The 19856-nt window shown below is 48.7% G+C and overlaps 1 protein-coding gene across 1 annotated transcript in view; it reads right to left on the bottom strand.

Annotated features, from left to right (window-relative positions):
- Nucleotides 1-19856, bottom strand: part of GRIK4 (glutamate ionotropic receptor kainate type subunit 4) — a 327108-nt gene that overhangs the window by 22088 nt on the left and 285164 nt on the right. Inside the window, exons 13-16 of the mRNA XM_089915709.1 lie at nt 11013-11122; nt 7262-7435; nt 3488-3653; nt 1901-2126 (exon numbers count right to left, since the gene is read on the bottom strand). Coding sequence (XP_089771835.1) covers nt 1901-2126; nt 3488-3653; nt 7262-7435; nt 11013-11122 — 676 coding nt within the window. The remainder of the gene's footprint in view (nt 1-1900; nt 2127-3487; nt 3654-7261; nt 7436-11012; nt 11123-19856) is intronic.

Genomic DNA, 19856 nt, shown 5'->3' with positions numbered 1-19856 from the left:
CTACAGGTTTGTGCCATGAAAACTTTTGAAGCACTTGACAGTTCAGTTAACTTGATTAAATTGCTAGAGTATTTCCAGGTGCACCTTAGGTTCATTTTGTGCTTCCCTCCACCATCTTGAAACACAACGTCAACCAGTAAATTTCTCAAAGGGGCCCATAATCTGTATTATTAATGAAATCAATGAAATATGATGCTAAGTGGAGGGTATGCAGGTGCCCTGAGTGAGGCTTCCGGTTTACAGAACTACTAGGGTCAGAAATGACAGAGTTCAAGAGTGAACCATATTATTGCCTATATTCATTGGCTTGGTTTCTGATCAGTCTTGAAGAAGTCATCTGCTTTTATCAAATAACAGAGGGAACATTGGAAAATGTGGGGAGGGCACTAATGTTGCCCCTAACAGGCTAAGTGTGATGAAACACTGTGGTGAGGCCAGATTATTCAGTTTAACCTTTGTAACAACCCTCTGAGGTACATATTAGAAACCTGAATTTAAAAATGCGATAATTGAGACTCTGAGAGGTTAACTAACCTATCCAAGGCCCCACAGCCAGGAAGCAGGGTGCATTCCCAGATCTACCTGACTCCATCCCATGCCCTTCACATGACACAGGTATAAGTGAGGCCTATAATTTATAGAGCTCTGAGTTAGGTACCGATCAAGAGAAGGGGTGTGACACTACTATATATACAATAGACAACCAACAAGGACCTACTGTATAGCACAGGGGACTATACTCAATATTTTGTAATAACCTGTAAGGGAAAAGAATCTGAAAAAGAATAGATATATACCTGAAACACTTTCCTGAAACTAACTTACACCTGAAACTAACACAACATTGTAAATCAACTATACTTCCAAAAACAAAAAGGGAGAGAAGTGGTGTGTAACATACCAACAAAGATGCACATCCTGTGTATCAATTTCCCCACATGAGATGATTTCCTCCATTCCTGCTTCTTCCCCCTCTGTTTGGTTTCAGGACAACCTTGCATGAGGACAGACTTGGACAAGGACAGCCCTATACAATGTGGCTCTCCATGGTGTGTGTGTGGGAAGGGTACATGTCTGAAACACTGGGGGACATTTCCAGACCTCCTCCACAGTCACAGAGTCACAAACATGCTCCCCCCCCCCCACCTTCTGATAGAGGAACCATCAGCAGGGGAAGGCCTAAAGCAGGGATATTCTTTACAAGACACAGCTGGGATACCTTTCTGGAAGCCAAGCATCTCTACCTTCCTATAACAAACCGACGGCACAGTCAGCAAGGTGAATGCCAGAGCTTTCCTGCCCACTCTCAGCTACCTGCTCTGACCCAGAGCAGATGGACCAGTGAGATCCACAGGTGATGTGAAAGCCATCTCCTCCGATCACATCAGTCCGCTTTCGTAGTAAACCTGTCACCAGGGACACTAATAGCAAAATTAATTCACTTGAGTCCTACCATCTCTTCCTTCTCCTTTCCACTGCTAGTAGAGATGTCGGACATCAGAGAAATGGCCAAAGGGCAGGACTCGATGCTTTCACTGCCCAGGGCCTGGGTTCAATCCCTGGTTGGGGAACTCAGATCTCACAAGCTAGCTGTGTGGTGTGGCAAAAAAAAAAAAAAAAAAAGAATACACCAAGGGCATCCATGTGCCCTTTAATAATTAATCTATTAATAACTAATCAGTTAGCCCTTCCATAATTAAGGACTGGGTACTAATCCCTGATGACTTGGAAGGATGTGGATTGGCTTTTTTTAAAAACCTTAAGAATGCCTATCTCAAGTCACTGTGAACCTGGCTCTAGAAACAGGGGCTGTTGACTTCAAGGCTGCATTCGACGGTTTGAGCTACCCTGAGCCTGCCTGGGTGGAGCTACCCGAAGAGGCTGTTCCTCTCCTGCATACCGACTGGCATGCCAATCCCATAGCCCTTGGTGTCCAGCAGGCCCCCAATCTGAGTGAGGTTGCAGTTGCGCTGCCGATAGTACTCATTCATGGTGGATTCCAGAAGGAAGGCGTAGTTGGAATTCAACACCCTGGCGATCCCCTCCTCTGTGCTCTTCACGAACACACTCGGCTGCTTGGAGTACATGTAATTCCACATGCGCTGGTAGGTCTGATAGCGGGAATTCTGGGAAAAGAACGCAAGGAAGCAGGTTGAGGAAAGAGAAAGGAGATGGTGGCCTGGAAAGGGAGGGCATCCAAGTGGCCCCTAAAATTCTGGCCCTTCTGCTACCCAGTCCCCTCCTTATACTCAAGAACCTGTTCCCTTTCATCTCACAATGTCACTGCTGAATGGCAGGAGGAGAGGGTTGTGCCTTTGATACCTTTTACAAAGACAAAGAAGGAACAGGGTCTGAAGGTGTGTAAACTCCGCCTACTGCTTCGATCATTGGTTCTGCTTCATCCACCCATCTTCCATTGCCAACCTCCATGTTCTGACCAAAGGGAGAATGGAAATTCTGGCTGTGTCCTCTACTGTCCTTCAGCGCAGAGGCAGCAAACTCAGGTTCATTCTGGACTTTTAAGAGACGTCATCTGAAGGAGCAGTGCCGGCTCTTCTCTATCAACCCTGAACTAATCCGTCAATCACATATCCAATGTTGGCTTCTAGTTTACAAATAATAACAAGACTGAGAGAATTCTGGGGGTCTAGCGAAACCCTGTGTCTGCATGATGTCTTCACTGGTCCCTGTGCCAGTACCCCTGAGACTTGCATGGGAAACAGAAAACTGAAGGCCTTGGACTTGTTTAGTGTGATAATGAACTTCTTGGGTCACAGGTTGGATAGACACTCACTGACTCCAGGGGAATCTGCTTCCCTAGAGAGCCTGAAGCAAATGCAAACTACTCCTATGTCTGGCCCGGCTCTGCCTGCCTTGGTAGCCTGCCAGCTGACACACCATTGTGGCAGGGCCGGCTCCTGAGCCTTGCAAGGGAACCTCGGAGAAGCCAAAAGGGTCCTGATCTGAGATCTATCTAGTCTGGGATCAATGAAACCAGCTCGGCTTAATCTAAATTTCCTTACACGTTAGTCATTTGTGTATTACTCCAATCTTGCTTTGTCTAAGCACTACTTATAAAATGTAGCCTACTTAAAAAATTTAAATGCATACGTTAGCCACATCTTGTGCAGAAATATAAATAAAAGTACAGGTTAGAGTCACTGCATATTTTTTTCTAATACTCATTACAATAAATATGAAACCGCTGCAATTAAAAAATAGTTCTACCACTAAAATCATCTCAAGTAGCACTAACCATTCATGTATAACACTTTGGGACAAGGCTGATATTAACCCAAGTGCTTTGGGGACCTGGTTCCATGGGTATTTGGGGGAGCAGGGGAAAAATGAGCCCCATGAGAACCTCCAAACTAGATGTTCAAAAGGGATGATGGGATGAGGCAAGATGTTTTTATCTCCAGTGGACAAACATCTCAACTTTATTCTGCCCGATTCCTGATGTTGGTGAGCAACCATATGGGTTTACTTGGAAGAAGGTCATGCTGGAGCCTCCGTGAATCGTGCCATACTCAATGGCGGTCTGGTCAGCCAGGTCATCCACTGACTCAATGGGCACATCCATGCGCTGCACGGTCAGGAAGGCTGCCAGGTTGGCCGTGTAGGATGAGATGATGATCAGCGTGAATGCCCACCTATGTAGGAAAAGACCAAGACGTCATCATTGCCGGGGCAGCCCAGGAGTCTTAAACCCCATCCCCAGTCCTGCTGCGACACTGGAGAGACCAGGTGGCCCTCTTCTGAGGGGCTTAGTGGGGGAAGAGAGAGGAGGCAGGGCATTTGATGGCCACAGAAACGAACAGCTTGGGAGGGTGGCCTAGAAGAAGACAGTGGTTTTCTTTCTCTTATTTCCTAAAGGAGGTGATTACTGGGTTTCTACTCAAAAGAAGGGTGTCCATGAACATGAGACAGCTTGAGAGATGGTGAGTAATTAGCTAGTGAATGAGCTAAGGGTGCCAGCCCTGGAGGCTCTGTTCAGAGCTAGACCTGGGATGCCTCCCGCAGCCCCGTCATGATGCAGCCGACATTCAGAGCAGCATCGCCATGTACTGAGCACCTACTGTGAGCCACACCCACTATCTCCTGTACTCCCTACAACTCAGGGAGGTGAAAATCTTATCCTGATTTTACAGAAGAGAAAACCGAGGCTCAGAGAAGCAAAGTCACGTGGCCAAGTGCCTGAGAAATTTGTATTCTAGAACCAGTTCTACAAATTGTAACAGCAGAAACTCTTCAAGATGAACTGGTGAAAAGCACCTTTGGACTGCTGAGAAGTTGGAATTAGAAAATGCTTTTAGGGCTTCCCTGGTGGCGCAGTGGTTGGGAGTCCGCCTGCCGATGCGGGGGACACAGGTTCGTGCCCCGAGCCAGGAGGATCCCACATGCCGCGGAGCGGCTGGGCCCGTGAGCCATGGCCACTGGGCCTGCGCATCCGGAGCCTGTGCTCCGCAGCGGGAGGGGCCACAACAGTGAGAGGCCCACGTACCGGAAAAAGAAAAAAAAAATGCTTTTACAATGGTCATGCTATTTCAGAATGGAAGGTTGTTTTATTGGGCAGATCGGACTTATTTAAAATTAGAATAGTTTTGCAACTCAGGCAGCATACATGCTAAAGTCATTAAAACCAGTTTGCTCACTTAAGTAGGTTAAACAAGACTTCTACCATATGGTCAGCAGTATGGATCTGCTTCCTAATCCATTTGTTTATAGGGGTTCAAAGATATATGTAAGCACAACTGAGGTTGGATAATCACCAAATTCTGAATCAGTGGAGTCTGAATTAATGAGGCTTCACTCATTATGAAGACATTGCCAACCAAGGCATAGTGTTTGCCAGGGGCTGCGGCAGCCGGCAGCTTCCAGGTGGATTTCCAAGAGCAGGAAGTCCCATTGTCCCCTTTGCCACGTGTCCAAGAATTCCTTCAGGCTGCCTCCCAGGAGTGAAGGAACAGGGGCATCCATCAACTTGATGGGCGCATCCACACGTGCCAGATCACCAGTAAGGGATCTGGTTTTAGTTCTGGCTTTGTCCAGTTCCACCTGTGAGACCTTGGGGAAAAGCCACACACTTCCTCTGAGCTCGTTTGCTTGTCTAATAAATGGGGGATAATAATGTCTGGTCCACCTGTCTTTGGAGTGTTGTGAGATCAGGTGAGATAATATGTCATTAGTGACTAATAATCCGTAAAGGATGACATGAGTGTGAGATACAGAGACATGTAGAGATGCAATGAAAATCATTTGTCCACCTTTCCTACTTGTGACCTGTAAGGGCCAGGAGTCCCTCCATCTGCAAAACCTGTTCTCCTTGCTCCTGCCTGGGCTCTTACACTCTCTTGGAAGTTGTTTCTCATGAGTTTCCCCCAGAGGAGGCTGGGGTGGTGGTGGTGAGTGGTCCCCAGGTGGAGGCGTGCATTTGGAAGCTGCTCTGCCACACTGTCATGGGTTAATGAGCCCTGGGTGTGGACATGACCTCAGAGCTGGCTGGGGAGCTTCCCCCAGCCCCATGGCTACACTCTGGCATCCGTTCCGCCCTGGGCAGCCATGTGGCTGCTTTTGCCACTGGTCACAAAGGACGGGTCAGAGAGAGTAAGTAGCTCATTGCAAGCCCGTCACCTTTGCTGACAAAGCAAATTATGCCCACTCTCCCTCCAGAGGGGCCAGTGGAGGCTTGCTCCTGGGTGAAAGGGGCATTATCATTGTGAAGCTGGCATTCTCGGCAACGTGGCATTTTCCGTTGCTTGCTCTGGGTGAGGGTGCCACGGTAGGCCACGATGGCCCTGTTTTCTGACCTCCCACTCCCCAGGGAGCCAACCTAACTGAGGCCCTGATTTTATAACCAAGAATTCCAAGAGGCAGAGGGGCGCACCAACACCCCTGGGTCGGGCTGGGAAGGGCGGAGCCTCGCTTCCACAGATGCTCTGGAGCAGCGTAACCGAGCCACCTGGGGCCAGCTATTTACAGCCTGCAGGAAAGGTGGTTCCCCTCAGCACCGGGGCAGACTTTCGCTGGAGGAGGGAATTCCTGGGGGTGGGAGCTGACAGGTGGAGGCAGCAGGCAATGGAGCCCTACGTGCAGCACATGAGAACAAGCACCTCTGGAAGGAAAAGCCCAAGCAGAAAGGGATCAGAATCTGCCTCCGACCTCTCATCTGTGGGTTTCTGCCCAGATTTCCTGGATTTTGAGGGAGCTCTGTGGCTGTGCCTGACAAGACCATCCTTTCTGCCAGGGAACGTGAGACCCAGCTCTCCACAGTGATCCGCTCAGTGACTCCTGGGCACAGCCTGATAATGGGTGAGCACCTTGCCCCAAGGGTTTAAATCCTACTGTATCAGTCCCAGCTGTGTTTCCACCTGCCGATCAGCCCCAGTCCAGTGGCTCGTAGGTAACTGTCCAGATCCCGCACTGTCCCCAGCACCCATGCCCCTTTCGTTTTCCTCTGGCTTACACGGGCTGAGAAGGAGAGGAGCGAATGAAGGTTGTAAGTCCTATAAGCTGTGACACCAAACCTGACAGTGGGTTTTTAAGTGAGGATGGGAAACTTGCCTTTCAACACTACATCGGTATTTCATTTCCCCCCATAATGGCCTAATAGCAATGATTAGTCCAAACATTTATGTAGCACTTCCAAATTTTCAGAGAACTTTCCCACACATTAAATCATTCCACCATGTTCCTTTTGCCCTGCCAAGAGGAGAAGAGAGCTCCAGGAAGAGGCTGGCTGACTGTCCGTGTAGACCATGATGGCAACTTGCTCCCTGAGGTCCTGTCCAACTCCGAGCTACTAACAGCTTGCGTTTTCCCACACCTGCTAAGGTGGGCAGGTCCGGCAGGCCCCCAGAGCCAGGTGCAGAGGGGCAAAGCTCCAGAAAGCTGCTGGAGGGGGCGTGGGCTTGGATTTCTCCTGCAGGGACGTCCTGCTACATGCTTACATTTGCATAAATCTGCATATGTGTTCACAGGCCCTGCCTCTCAACCTCTGGTCGTTTTCAGGTCAGGAAGTTATAACTGCTTTGCTGTGGGCCATCAAGGCATTTTCTCACTCCGTCTCCTTTCCTGCCTTGGCTCCCCTCTGCATCTAGACCTCCAAGGCAGAGAACAGAGAAGGAGAAAAGATGGCACAAAGCGCACCCAGCCACTGCCCCCAAACCCTCTGAGCTGGCAGAGGCTGTCCTAGGGCAGAGCTGAGGTTCCTGCCTACCGGAAGCTGGATCAGGGCTCATCGGAGGACCCAGGATCTTACCAGACGCCACTGACGCAGCGGGTGGATAAGGCGCGAGGCGCGATGGTGGAGCCCTGCTGCATGAAGCCCCCGACCGGAAACCAGAGGCTGTTGCCGAGGGAGTACTGATTCACCAGGAGGTTGCACCGGCCCTGGGCACACGGGTGGGGTGTGTACCACTCGTAGGGCGTCAACCTGTGAAAGAAAGGGACACATACCAGTGCTGCGGAGGGTGCGTGTGAAGGAAGGGGTGCTGAGGGTGTGAGGGCGCTCCCCTGCCTGGCCTCGCCCCGAGACCTTGGTAGCTGGCCTGTGGCCTTGGCTAAGCCCCTCCCCTCTAAGGGACTTGGGTGTTCCCCCTGAAAAATGAGAAAGCTGGACTATGTTGGCAGTTTTGGAACTGTTTTTCTTTAATCAAAGAAACATTTTAATTTTTTCAAAATAAATCAAGTCACAGAATAGACGGCTGGGAATTGCTTGTTCTGCCTCCTTCAGTTCCCCAAAGTGACCAAAGAGAGACCCTACAGCCCCACGGAGCCATGGCTTGAAAGCCGTCGGCCTAGAGTAGTAATTCTCAAACTTTAACTGACAACAGAAACACCAAGAGGGCTTGGGAGAGCACAGATCGCGGCAAAAGCGTCTGATTCGGTGCATCGGGTTGAGGTCTAGAATCTGTAAGTGCCTAGCTGATGTGGATGCCACTGGTCCAGGGACCACACTTTGTGAACCACTGGCCCAGATGCTCCCTCAGGCTCAGGCCCTGGTTCTCAACCCTGTCTGTGTTTCAGACTCACCTGGGAGCTTTTTTTTTTTTTTTTTTTTTGCGGTACGTGGGCCTCTCACTGTTGTGGCCTCTCCCGTTGCGGAGCACAGACTCTGGACGCACAGGCTCAGCGGCCATGACTCACAGGCCCAGCCGCTCCGCGGCATGTGGGATCTTCCCGGACCGGGGCACGAACCCGCGTCCCCTGCAGCGGCAGGCGGACTCAACCACTGCGCCACCAGGGAAGCCCTGGGAACTTTTGAAATAATGCCAATACCTGGATTCCACACCCAGAGGTTCTGATTTAATTTGTCCAGGTAAGGCCTGGATATCAGCATTTTTAGGGCTCCCCAGCTGAGCATGATGGGCACACGGGGTTGAGAAGGGTGGCGCTCCCTCCCGCTGTCGCTCGCAGCCTCACGCTGGCCTCCCTCTCCCAGCGGTACCTCTAATGCCCTTTCTTCCTGCCCACCAGACACATGCTCTCCCTCTTCCGCCCCAGCCTGTCTCCCACACAAAGCCTTCCAGCTCTGATGTGAGAGACGCGTCTGGGCGTGTGCTGAGCAGAGCAGGGCAGGTCTGCCTCTTCACAGGGTGTTACCATCATCCCCGGCCTTCCCTTCAGCCTAGTGCGCATGTGCCGTGCTGCAGGGCTGGCCCACATTCCCATCGCTGCCGCCTGTTCCCGAATACAAGGCCAATGTGCCATCGCTGGCCCCTGCCCCAAGATGTGCCCCTTCTCTTCGTGGCCTGCGGGGCTGGCTTGTACCCGTGGTGCCTCACCTCGGTGGTTCCCAAGCCTACGGGCCATTGGAAGTGAGCTTCAAAAATACAGATTTCCAGGCCTCATCCCTAGAGATTTGGAGATGATCAGACATAGAAATTCAAGTTTTTTAAAGCTCCCTGTGTGACTGTGGTATCAGCTGGTTTGGGAATGGCTGCCTTAGAGCAGTGGTTTTCAAATATCTTTTCACCTCTAAAATCTTACCCAGAAGTACACTATATAAGAGAAAAGTGGAGCTGGTCTGAATGAAGACGGGCTGAGGTCCCAGAGCTCTGGCTGTCCAGCCTCTTCACACCGCCCCTCCACGTCTCTGTAAACTTCCAAGAGTCTCCACGCTCGGGGAACCCTGTCTGAAAGCCACTACCTTGGGCCAGATTACCCTACGCTCAGATATCACGTATATTGGATATTATAGATATATGTATATATAGGACGTATGATCAGACCTTTTGTACAGTTTCTTCTTGGTTAATCTTTTTGTTAATTCTGGATCCTAGGGGGCAGTGTGTGCATGTGTGTGTGTGTTTGTGTGTGTGTGTGTTTGTGTGTATGTGTAGGGCAGAGAAGAGGGGCTGTTTAAGCCCCCAGGGCCGATTGAAAAGCTTCAGGCTGTGGCAGGCGTGGTGAAGCAGCCGTGTGTGTGTGTGTGTGTGTGTGTGTGTGTGTGTGTGTGTGTCTGGTAACCAAGCCCTAAGACCATTTGCAGGTCTCCGAGGTCACCTGAGAGCCATGGCTTACTACACACAGGGGCTCAATCAAAGGGAGCAAGAGCGAACTGCAGGGCAGCGGAGACAGGACTCAGGCAGACAGTTTCGTTTGAGCAGGCTCAGGCAGTGCGGCCAAGTGCAGAGGGGAAGCCTCGCCAGTCGACACGGACGACAGATACTTGACAGTGGCAATGCCTACAGGCCCGGGGTGGGGGGCGGTGGCGCCCGAGTGCCAAAGCATCAGCAGCGTTTGAAGACGACCAGGTTGTAAGCAAGGCCTTTCCCTGTTTGGTTGGATCTCATGGGCCAGGGAGGACTTCCTGAACTTGGCTTTGATCTCCACTGGAAGAGGCTCAGACTGAGTGATTCAATGCCTCTCGGGCAGGCTGGGAACTGCCCCGGGGTTTGGAACCCCGCAGTTCCTTGGGGCTCCATCTTCTAACCGGAGGGAGCACAGTCTCCCCTCAAGCACTGAATAGACATGCTCTTGGGGAAGACCCCACCCCACAGAGGTGGAATGTTCACTACAGAATCATCGGGCCCTGCTTCTGTGGCCCCGAGGCAAAGGAGACCGCTGGACCAGAGCCACTGTCAGCCCTTTAGAAGCTCCTCCAGGGTGGTGAGCTGAGCACTGGGTGGGAATTGGGGATCTGAGTGAATGACCCTGAGCCACAAGAGCTTGTTCTGCTTCTGGAGAGTCAGCTGGCTCTCCTGAAGCCCAGGCTGGTCCAACCGAGCCTCAGAGAGAAACAACCCTCTCTGTGCCTCTTGCTGGGATGCTCCTCGGCTTCTTCCGTAGGCCCAGGGACAGTCTCTGGTTTCCGGGGGCGGGGGCAGGGGCGCTGATTCTCTCCCCAACCCCTGATCTGGACCATTTGTCTCAACTCAGCACTGCTTGCCAATGCTTCTCTCTGTCCTGCCCCCCTGCTGCCGGCGGCCCTCCAGAGTCCCCATTCAACAAGGCAGCTGTGCTTTCACAGACAGACTCGGGCTGGGGAAGGGCCAGGCCCTCTGCAGAGGAGGCCTCCCTCGCCTGTGCCACCGAGGCCTCCAGTCCCCCACTCCAGATTTGCAGGCTCTGCTTCTTGTCATTCAGCACTTTGTAGCAGATCCTGGCAAGGACGGATGCCAGGGCTGCCAAAGGCTCGGAACTTAATCAGAGTGATCTTCCTGCCACCTTCCTCCCCTCCTCTCTCTCCCAAAGCTCCTACACAAGCAGGCGGGCTGGAGACTGGGGAACGAGAGGGGTAAGAGGCAGGGGCGCAGAAGCAAATTCGGACAAGCTCGCCTGTCTTCTTTGCGCATAGTAGGGGATGTGGGCAAAGACGGATGGATGGGCAGTGCCAGGTCAACAGCTGGGCAGAGTGGTTCAGGTCCTGGGTCCCTCTCCCGTCCCTCTGGTTTGGCACCAAGGGCTTCTCAACCCACCGTTCTGCGGCTCCCCACCCCCTCCCATGCAGTTCCCAGAGGTGGACACTAGGTGGCGGTGTGAGGACAGGGAAGGGGAGAGGAGAGTACCGAGCCACTAGGAAGAGGACACAGCTGACGGCCAGATAGGCTAGAAGCATGAAGAGCCAGACGCCAGGAGAAAAAGGGTCCAGGAAGGAGAAATAGCCGGGTCTGCGGCCCTGGAAATGGAAATAAAAACAAGATTCACCGTCTACATTCAGTCAGCATGGCCCTTGGGAAGGGCAGGGCAGGGCAGAGGGGATGGTGACCTGGGTCTGGCCCCAGATTGCATTGCCTTGGGTTATGGGTGATTGGTTTAAATGACACAGGGCTGAAGGTGTAGAGGGGGCTGCTCTGAAACACTTACCCAGCCCTGATCTCAGAAGATGAAACAAAAGAACAGCGGGGGGCCCTCGTTACTTCCTAGGATGAAGGAGGCTCTGTGCTGGGCAGCAGAACAGCCCTCAGTGCCCCTTATGTGCTGTCCCCACATCCTCCAGGGGCAGTGTGTTTGGGCTCTGAAGCACTTTTGAACCGTTGATGTCTGCGGTGGTGGATGGAACGCTAGCCCCCCACTCAGACACTCACCTCTTTCTCGTGAGGATGCTAATATGACAGGCATCCTTGGTTTATTTGTTTGCAGTGTGATCTCACGCACAGTGAGACCTTCTCAAACCGGTGCTGTGAGGCCCAGATTCTTATTTTCATTGTATTAGGGAAGAAATCAAAGCCCAGGGCACTCGAGAGATGCGTCCAAGGTTATAGGGCTAATCAGTGGAAGAGCTGGGACTCAAATGCACGCTTCCTGACACAAAGCCCAGGGCTTGTACCATGATGCTGTGGGAAAAATGTTTGTCCCCAGCACAGGGACATGCTTGACTAGAGTCATGGGAGCCAAAGGATGGAGCCAGGAACAGAGAGCTGAGGACCAAGCTCCAGGGCATTTTCTGTAGGAAAGTGAGATAGAATGAGAAGGAAGGAGTTCCAGAACCTGGTCCCAGTCTTCAGCTGTGTGGTCTCCGGCAAGTGCACACCCCCCTTCAGCCTCCGTTGGAGCTGGATTAGATCAAAGGTGACACCCTGGTGACCTGCAGCCCACAGACAACTTGTTTGTTTACCTGCAGTGCTTACCCATTTTGATTAATTGCCAACATTAAATGATTGGGAGATTTCACATAAAAATCCAGATTTCTGGCTTAAAAAATGGGCGATCTGGCAACACTGGGCCTAATTCTCAACCAGCTGGAGCTGAGTGGCGGCTGCCCAGTCAAGACAGGGCCCCTCTCTGCAGCTCCCCACGGCTGCCTTGGTCTTGCATCAGGCTTACTTCTTCCATTTACTATGAAACCGCTGGACTAGATGCTCCCTAAAGACCACTCTAAATTGAAAATGATATGATTTTATGATTCCAGGAATCTAGGAAGTCCATGGATAGGGCAGAAAATCAGTATTAAGCTCAGGGGTTCTACAAACATGTAAACTTTCAAGCTCAAGTGTATATGAGTCACAGCACAGCCTACTGTCACTAACAAGGTATATGTCACTTTTACACTGGGGTCCCCAGAAACACAAAGGGCAGCTGCCTATGCCAGTACTGATCTCAACCAGCTTTCTGGGCTTTCGTTATCCAAGGACGGCCAGACCATGGAGCCCATGCTGAGAAACTCTAGGTAACAATAGCTCTCCCAGTGCAGCATCTAAGGAGTGGGGGAGACAAGGCTGCATGGTCCCCTTGTATTCGAACAGCTCCAGTCGTGGGTGATTTTCGACTTTTCTTCTGGTGGGCTTTCCATCCCTTCCCAGAAAGCCAGTAGGCAAATTCCCAAAGCACTTGGGAGTACAGTTTTTACACTCCCATTTGGGGACACAGTCCGGAGGGTACAGAGTGAAGAAGTCAAAGCTTATCCTCTGCCAATGGGGCACCTGTTCTTGGGCCCTTCATCAGTGTGACAGTGACCTCTTGGGTGGTCTGTCTGAAACTGGTTTTCTCTCCCAATAAGGCTGAGACCAGGGAACTGCCCTTTGATACCAATTGCAAGCACTCTGCCTCATGTGCATTCATGCTTGAGCTTCCCAGAACGCTCAGGTGACTGAATGGGAAAATAAAACAACTCGAGGGACAAAGCCCAGTAAGCAAGCGAACAGGAGAGAAATGGGGAGCGGGCCCTTTAAGTGTGTCTGGTCCTATCACTATGTAAATTCTCTAACAGGAAGAAGGACTCAAGAGCGGCAGAGTTAGTCATTCTTGTGTCCGTCACGGCTAACCGTGTCTTTGTCTTCATCCTAAGAGCCAATGGCAGACAAAAGAAGACACAAAGTGAGTCCAGAAGGGGGAAGAAGGCCCTCATGATGCATATACACCTTCTGCGCATGGGCCACTCCTGGGGTCCTTCTATCCCCCAGAGCTTCTCTGGGCAAACGGACATGAATTCTATGCCTGTCGCTCATGACCATTTCACTCTGTGTCTCCCAGTTGAGAGATAGCCAAGAGAAAAAAATCTTTCATTGTAGCTTTCTGAATCTGAAACCCCATTAGATGCTCAATGTCAGAAATCTATACCTGATTATATCACAGCAAGTGAAATTGAGGAAAATGACAGCACTATTTAAAGCTGCCATATTTGGTTATGGGTGATAAGAAATGATGCACAGCCATGGGAAAAATTCCTGGAGACTCAAGTTATAAAACATAGAACATCACACAAACAAGGATCAAGACATAAACAGAGCTCCACTGGAAACATATCAGTCACGTTGGCAAGGCAACATCTGATTCCACTTGTGATTGACTGACGCCAGCCAGAAGAGCAAGGAATGGGCAGTCATCTGAGATTTGGGTCTGAGCTCGCACAGCCTAGGCTTGGGCTGAGCCCAAGCTGTTTTTCTGATGCCAAAGAGAAGTATGTTACTTGAAGGCTCTGACCGCCTACCTTTTTTTTTTTTTTTCTATGCAGATGCCTTTGATTGCTTCCTTCCCCAAAGACATCTGAGTACTGGTGCTTGGGGCAAATCAGGTGTCACATGCCACAGGCATTTCTTCATAGTAATAGATTTTCCTTAACCCGAAGGATGTATGACGGTGATGCTCTTCTTCTGAAGAACTCAAAATGCTTCACTATGTTCTCTTGATTTCAGTACCCAGTTCTCCATATTGACAGATGGAAGAACTGCGACCCATGGAGATTAAGCGCCTTGCTCAAATCACTGGTGATGGCTTCAATTTCTCTGGTGCTCATTCGTCAAGCTGTGCCATAGGGATGCCATGCTCTCCTTCTTTCAAATGGCAGCTGTACCACGTCTCCCTCTCCTTTTTATCTTTGCAATTTGCTCCAATAAACTCCTTAATTAATCCCATGCCTTCTCCCCAATACCAACAGAATCCCAACCTACTCAATCTCACCCCCTTAAAGTACTCTAAACATCATTTATTTATACCCATCATCATTTATGATGACTCTGTTGCATTTATAGGCATTTGTATTGATTTATACATGTCTCTGTTGACTACAGGTTGGGCTGGTTCCTTCTGGCGAATACAGCCACTTTGAAGGTAGATAACTGGTTATATATAGTCTATGCCCCAAATGTCTATGACAGATCAAGTCCTGCAGATGGGGTGGAAAATTAGATGGCACCAAAATGAAAACTGGTTCCTTGACTTTTGTACTGTCCACCTCAGAGACAATGATGCTTCAGACTGACCACATCAGAGCCAGCATCATTGATGCCATCTGATGGTGAAAGAGACTGGGCTGGTCACCAAATGATCACAATCCCTGCATGGTGAGGCCCTTTGAATGTTAGCAGTGGAGCTGTCCATGGGGCTATGAAGTGGTACTAATCTCCCCTTGCCTGTTGAAAATTCCTCTTATCCATAAAGAAAATCTGTGAGCTCACTGATACTTCCTTCTCTATGTACTAGAAGAAATGACATTATAGTAAGGAAGTAATTGCTTTCCCAGAGTCTGGAGCCAAATGCATAAGGACACCAGAGCCAGGTAATGCAGGGCAGGTAGTGAATTAAAACACAGACTCTGGAGTCAGCCTGCCCAGGATTGAATCCTGGCTGTGCCACGTACAATTATGTGTCCCTGTGCAAGTTACTTCACCTCTCTGGGTCTCCATTTCCTCTTTTGTAACATGGGGGTAGTAATAAAACCTACCTCATGGGTTGTTTTAACACACAGTAAGTGCTATAGAAGTGTTTGCTCCCCCTCTGTCTAATGGTAGCCACGAGTGAAGGGGGTGCAGGGAGATGGTATATGACAAAAGAGGGAACTTCCTTTTATATTGATTCTCCCTCAGTGGACAAGAAATACTATTTTCTGTCCTATAGGAGCACATGCTAAAGATGCTTGGAGGGAGAATGCCGTCTGGCCACAGTTGCTTTCCATAGCTCCTAGAGTTTCCATGGGTAATAATACATAAATCATGAGGGTTCCCCCAGGGCTCTCCAGGGAAGCGATTAGGGTAATACGAGGCTCTCTTCTGGAAGGCTGGCCCTTAGAAGCTGGTGATTACAATCTTTGGAACTCAGTTCCACCTCAGCCTTCCCCAAAAAGTCAAGACAGAGTGGCTCACATGTGCAGCAGGTTCTCCTGTGTCTATGTAAGGGCTGTGCACCCTCATCCCCATTTCCTACACACAAACCAGTGATAGCAACTCTCTTCCTTCCCTGAATCCGCTCCTTCTCCAGCACAGCCAATGACAAAGGCGCATCCTGTCGCCCATGTAGTTTTGCCAGTCTTTAGAACTAAATGGCCATTCATAGAGAGGTTTCTTTCCACTCCTACTTGTCATCAATGGCCAATAAAATACTCTTTAGGGCTAAAGAAAGTGCCAGGAGCCCATGGATAACCTCCCTCAGTGTGTCTGCAGTGGATTTTCTTGATGATACTTTGGTTTAGCACGCACTTCTCACATCCGACTCCAAGAGTAAAAAAGAAGTAAGTAATTAATTCCTCTTCACTTAAAACACCCAGATGGGTTTGTTGCCTATATAACCCAGATGCTGGCATATCTATTTTCACTTTGCTGATTGGAAATCTGGCAGGAGAAGACCTAAGTTCTAAACCTGGCCCTGACCTTGCCTTGCTGAGTGATTCTAGGTGAGCCACTCAGCTTCTCTGGTGCTGTTTTCTTCTTCCAGAAAGTGGGACACCACAATCATCGTGAAGGGGGCAATGTGAGAACTACTAAAGTAATGTTGATAAAATCCTTGAACTTCTTGAGAGAGGAGAACTCAATAAATAACGAATATTAACATGATTATACATTCAGGGAACCATATTTCCATTTTATGGGCTATCATGTTGCTCAGCTTTAAGGAACAGAACTTTATTCATTTTCTGTTTTCTTACAACCGAGTATTAAGCAGTATTAGAAATGATTCACTGGTTTACTTAGCTTTGTTCTCCATTTTCCTAGACAGTCTTTCTGAGATGAAACAGACCTTCTTGAAAAACAACTGATACATCCAGCAAAAATGCCAGGCATTGATTTAATGTTGACATTTATTTCTTGCTCACTTTTTAATCACTGTCTGCTTTGTTTTTTTCTTTTCTTTCTGTTTTTTTTTCTTTTTTTTACTTTTGTTTAGAGATAAGACTCTAGCCAAGAGTTAAGAAGAGAAAAAGAGCAGAGTGTGAAACTTTCACATTTGCTATTCAAAGGTGGAGCAGGATGTCAGAGGGGAAAATAGTAAACTCACATTTTCAAGGGAGCCTTAGATGTTCTGGCTGGCTTAGGACACTATATGGGATCATAGATAGTATGCTCTGATTAGAAGGGATCTTGAAAGATCACCTAACACATGACCTTGACACAGAGAAATATACCTACTGTACCATAAAGATAGATAATTGGAAATGTATGGACTTGGAGATCGAAAACCTGGGTTCCATGCCATCCCACCATTGCACTCTCTTTCCTCTTTCCACTGCACCACTCGCCACGACTGGCCTCAGAATCCTTCTGTGCAAAATGGGAATCCTACTGCCTGCCTCGGGGGATGGCTGTACTAAACCAGAGACTATGTGAAAGTGCTTCATGAATAAAGAGGTGTTAGTCAACATACAAATATAGTGGACATACACCCAACCTCCTTGAATATATTGACACTGAATTGTTTAAACTTGATTATCCATTTGGGGGCTATATGTGCCAATGTCAAATCCCAGGTTGGTTTCTGGCACGCTCCGATGAACCTTTGCTTCAGCAGTCAGTGCGTGCTTGAGGCACACAGACTTACTTTAATATTAATCTGAGCAAAACAGCATTAGGGAAATTGCTGCCGCAGAAAAAAAGACAGAGAGAAAACTACATGATATACTCTAACATCAAATGGGAATGGTTTTGTTTTTCCATGATCTTTTCTCTTCCATTCACAGATATTTGGGAGCTTACAGTATGCATCAATTCTATAGAACTCTGGACTGCAAAATGCATCAATTCGATAAAACCCTGAACTGCAAAATGCCCTTGGGGTTACACTGCTATGCTAAATACTGAACTTCTCAATAAGAAGAAATGAGCTAATATGCCAAAGAAATCAAGAGAGTCTTGAACTTCAGATGTCCAGTCGTTTGAATCCTATCTTTGCAGTACCAGGGGACACCCCAGATTCTAAAGGCTGAATCCTCCATGTATGGCCTGGAAGCTCATCTGGCCCCAGCCGGGGGTTCCCATGCCTTCTCAGGTCGGTGCTATGCTGTCTGTGGTATGTGCCGGCATCAGGGAGGGAGGGAGCAATGGGTTCAGGTGGCCGCCACGACCAGGCCTGAGCACAGGATGGGTCTGAGCTGCCCCAACCTCTGTCTCCCCCCACTTTTTGTTCTCAAGGCCAATAGGGTAAAGGCCAGAAAGTAAAAAGAAATCTATTTGGATCACTCATCCTACTGCCTGGAATACTGGGCCTCCTGGCAGAAGCCAGGCTCCTGGGGGTCAGTGCTGCTCGACCGTGAGCCACCAAGGGAAATGGTGTTCCCTGCCTGCAGAATCACAGGTCCCTCCCTCCCGCCCCCTTCCTTTCTTCCCTCTGTACTTATCAAGTAAACATCACATGTTTGGGATGAGACATTTTCCAGACCAAAAATCATATCATAAAAATTTATGGTCTAATACCATACAATACCACTTACATGTGGAATCTAAAATGTGACACAAATGGACTTATCGACAAAACAGAAACAGACTCACAGACATAGAGAACAGACTTCTGGTTGCCAAGGGGAGGGGGGGGCGGGGGAGGGTTGGATCGGGAGTTTGGGATTAGCAGATGCAAACTATTATATATAGAATCGATCAACAACAAAGTCCTATTGTATAGCACAGGGAACTATATTCAGTATCCTGTAATAAACCATAATGGAAAAGAATATGAAAAAGAATATATAGGTACATATGCATAACGGAATCACTTTGCTGTATACCAGAAGCTAACACAACGTTGTAAATCAACTATACTTCAGTTTTAAAAAATGTATGGTCTGGCAAAAGGGTACCTTCTCCCCAGTGTATCTCCCACTAGGATCTACTTAGGGAGAGAGAGATAAACAAAGAGTAATATAATGCAGCATATAAATGTTATAGAGGTACAGGCAGAGGGCAGCAGCTCAGAGAAAGAAGCAATCAGCTCCATCTAGGGGAGTCACATTTGACAAGTGCCATTTGAGCTGGGTATTAAAGGCTAGGGAAGACCTCGTTAGACAGTTGAGGGACAAGAAGATGAGCATGAATCTAGATAAGAAGACAGGAAGAGGCTGACATGATGGGAAAAGAAGTGAGCAGTACAGGATGAAGGTGCCTGCAGCAAAGAGATGGAAGTGGAACAGGAGAGATCAGCTTTTATTCTCCACGCTAAGAAGGTTGGACTTTTTCTCGTAAGTGATGTGCAGCCAGTGAATGATTTTAAGTCGGAAGCTGATATGATTACATTTGTGAAAAAAATATAAATAAATAAATAAAATAAAACAACTCTCAGGCTGCAGGATGGATTGAGGATAGATGGTAGTGGGGAGAAGTTCACATACATTTATGAAATGTAATAGCTGGGGGAAGGGATAAATTGGGAATTTGGGATTAATAGATACACACTACTATATAAAAAATAGATAAATAACAAGGACCTACTGTATAGCACAAGGAACTATATTCAACATCTCAACTATACTCAATTACATATATAATTGAATCACTTCGCTGTACACCTGAAACATTATAAACCGACTATACTTCAGTAAAAAGTGTAATAACTAACACTTTATTGTGCACATGTCAGGCGCTGTTATAAGTGCATTGCATATGTATCCTCATTAAGTGTGCATGGCAACCCATTTTTACAGATGAATAAGCTGAGACACAGGTGCCCTGCAACCAATGAGCGTCAGATCTGGGAATAAACCAGGCAGTCTGGCTCCAGAGTCCATGATTTTCACTCTACTGCTTCCTGGTGAATGCTTACAATAACAGTGGCCCTTTGATGGGGATACAGTAATGGATTAGAAGCACCTGCCCTCAAGGAGGATACAGGCCACTGGAATGGCAACAGTTGAGGTTAGAGATGAGGAGAGCCTGAACCAAGGCAGATTAAGCGGAGACAGAGAGTATATCTGAGGACTATTTAGGACGTGAGCGGACCAACTGACCATGTGAGGAAAGAGAAGCGATGGACAGCTCAGGTGGCTGGATAGAGATGGCGTTACCTGAGATGGGGCAGAGGAGGGGAGGGAGGAATATACCGAATGAAGTTCGTGTCACTGTTTTTGAGGTGCCTCTGAGATATCCAGGTGGGGATGCCTTAGTAATGTGTTTAAAATATGCTTCTGGAATTTAGGGGAGCAGTCAGGGTTAGATTTATAGATTTGGGAAAGGGTGAGATTATCTAGGCAGAGAATTGGGAGCGTGAGAATAGAA

Source organism: Delphinapterus leucas, chromosome 7, assembly GCF_059928025.1.
Source record: "Delphinapterus leucas isolate spDelLeu-1000000601 "Yukka" chromosome 7, BTC_Dleu_Yukka2, whole genome shotgun sequence".
Lineage (NCBI taxonomy): Eukaryota > Metazoa > Chordata > Mammalia > Artiodactyla > Monodontidae > Delphinapterus > Delphinapterus leucas.
Note: the sequence above shows the minus strand (reverse complement) of the source record. Positions and strands in the feature narration are given on the sequence as shown.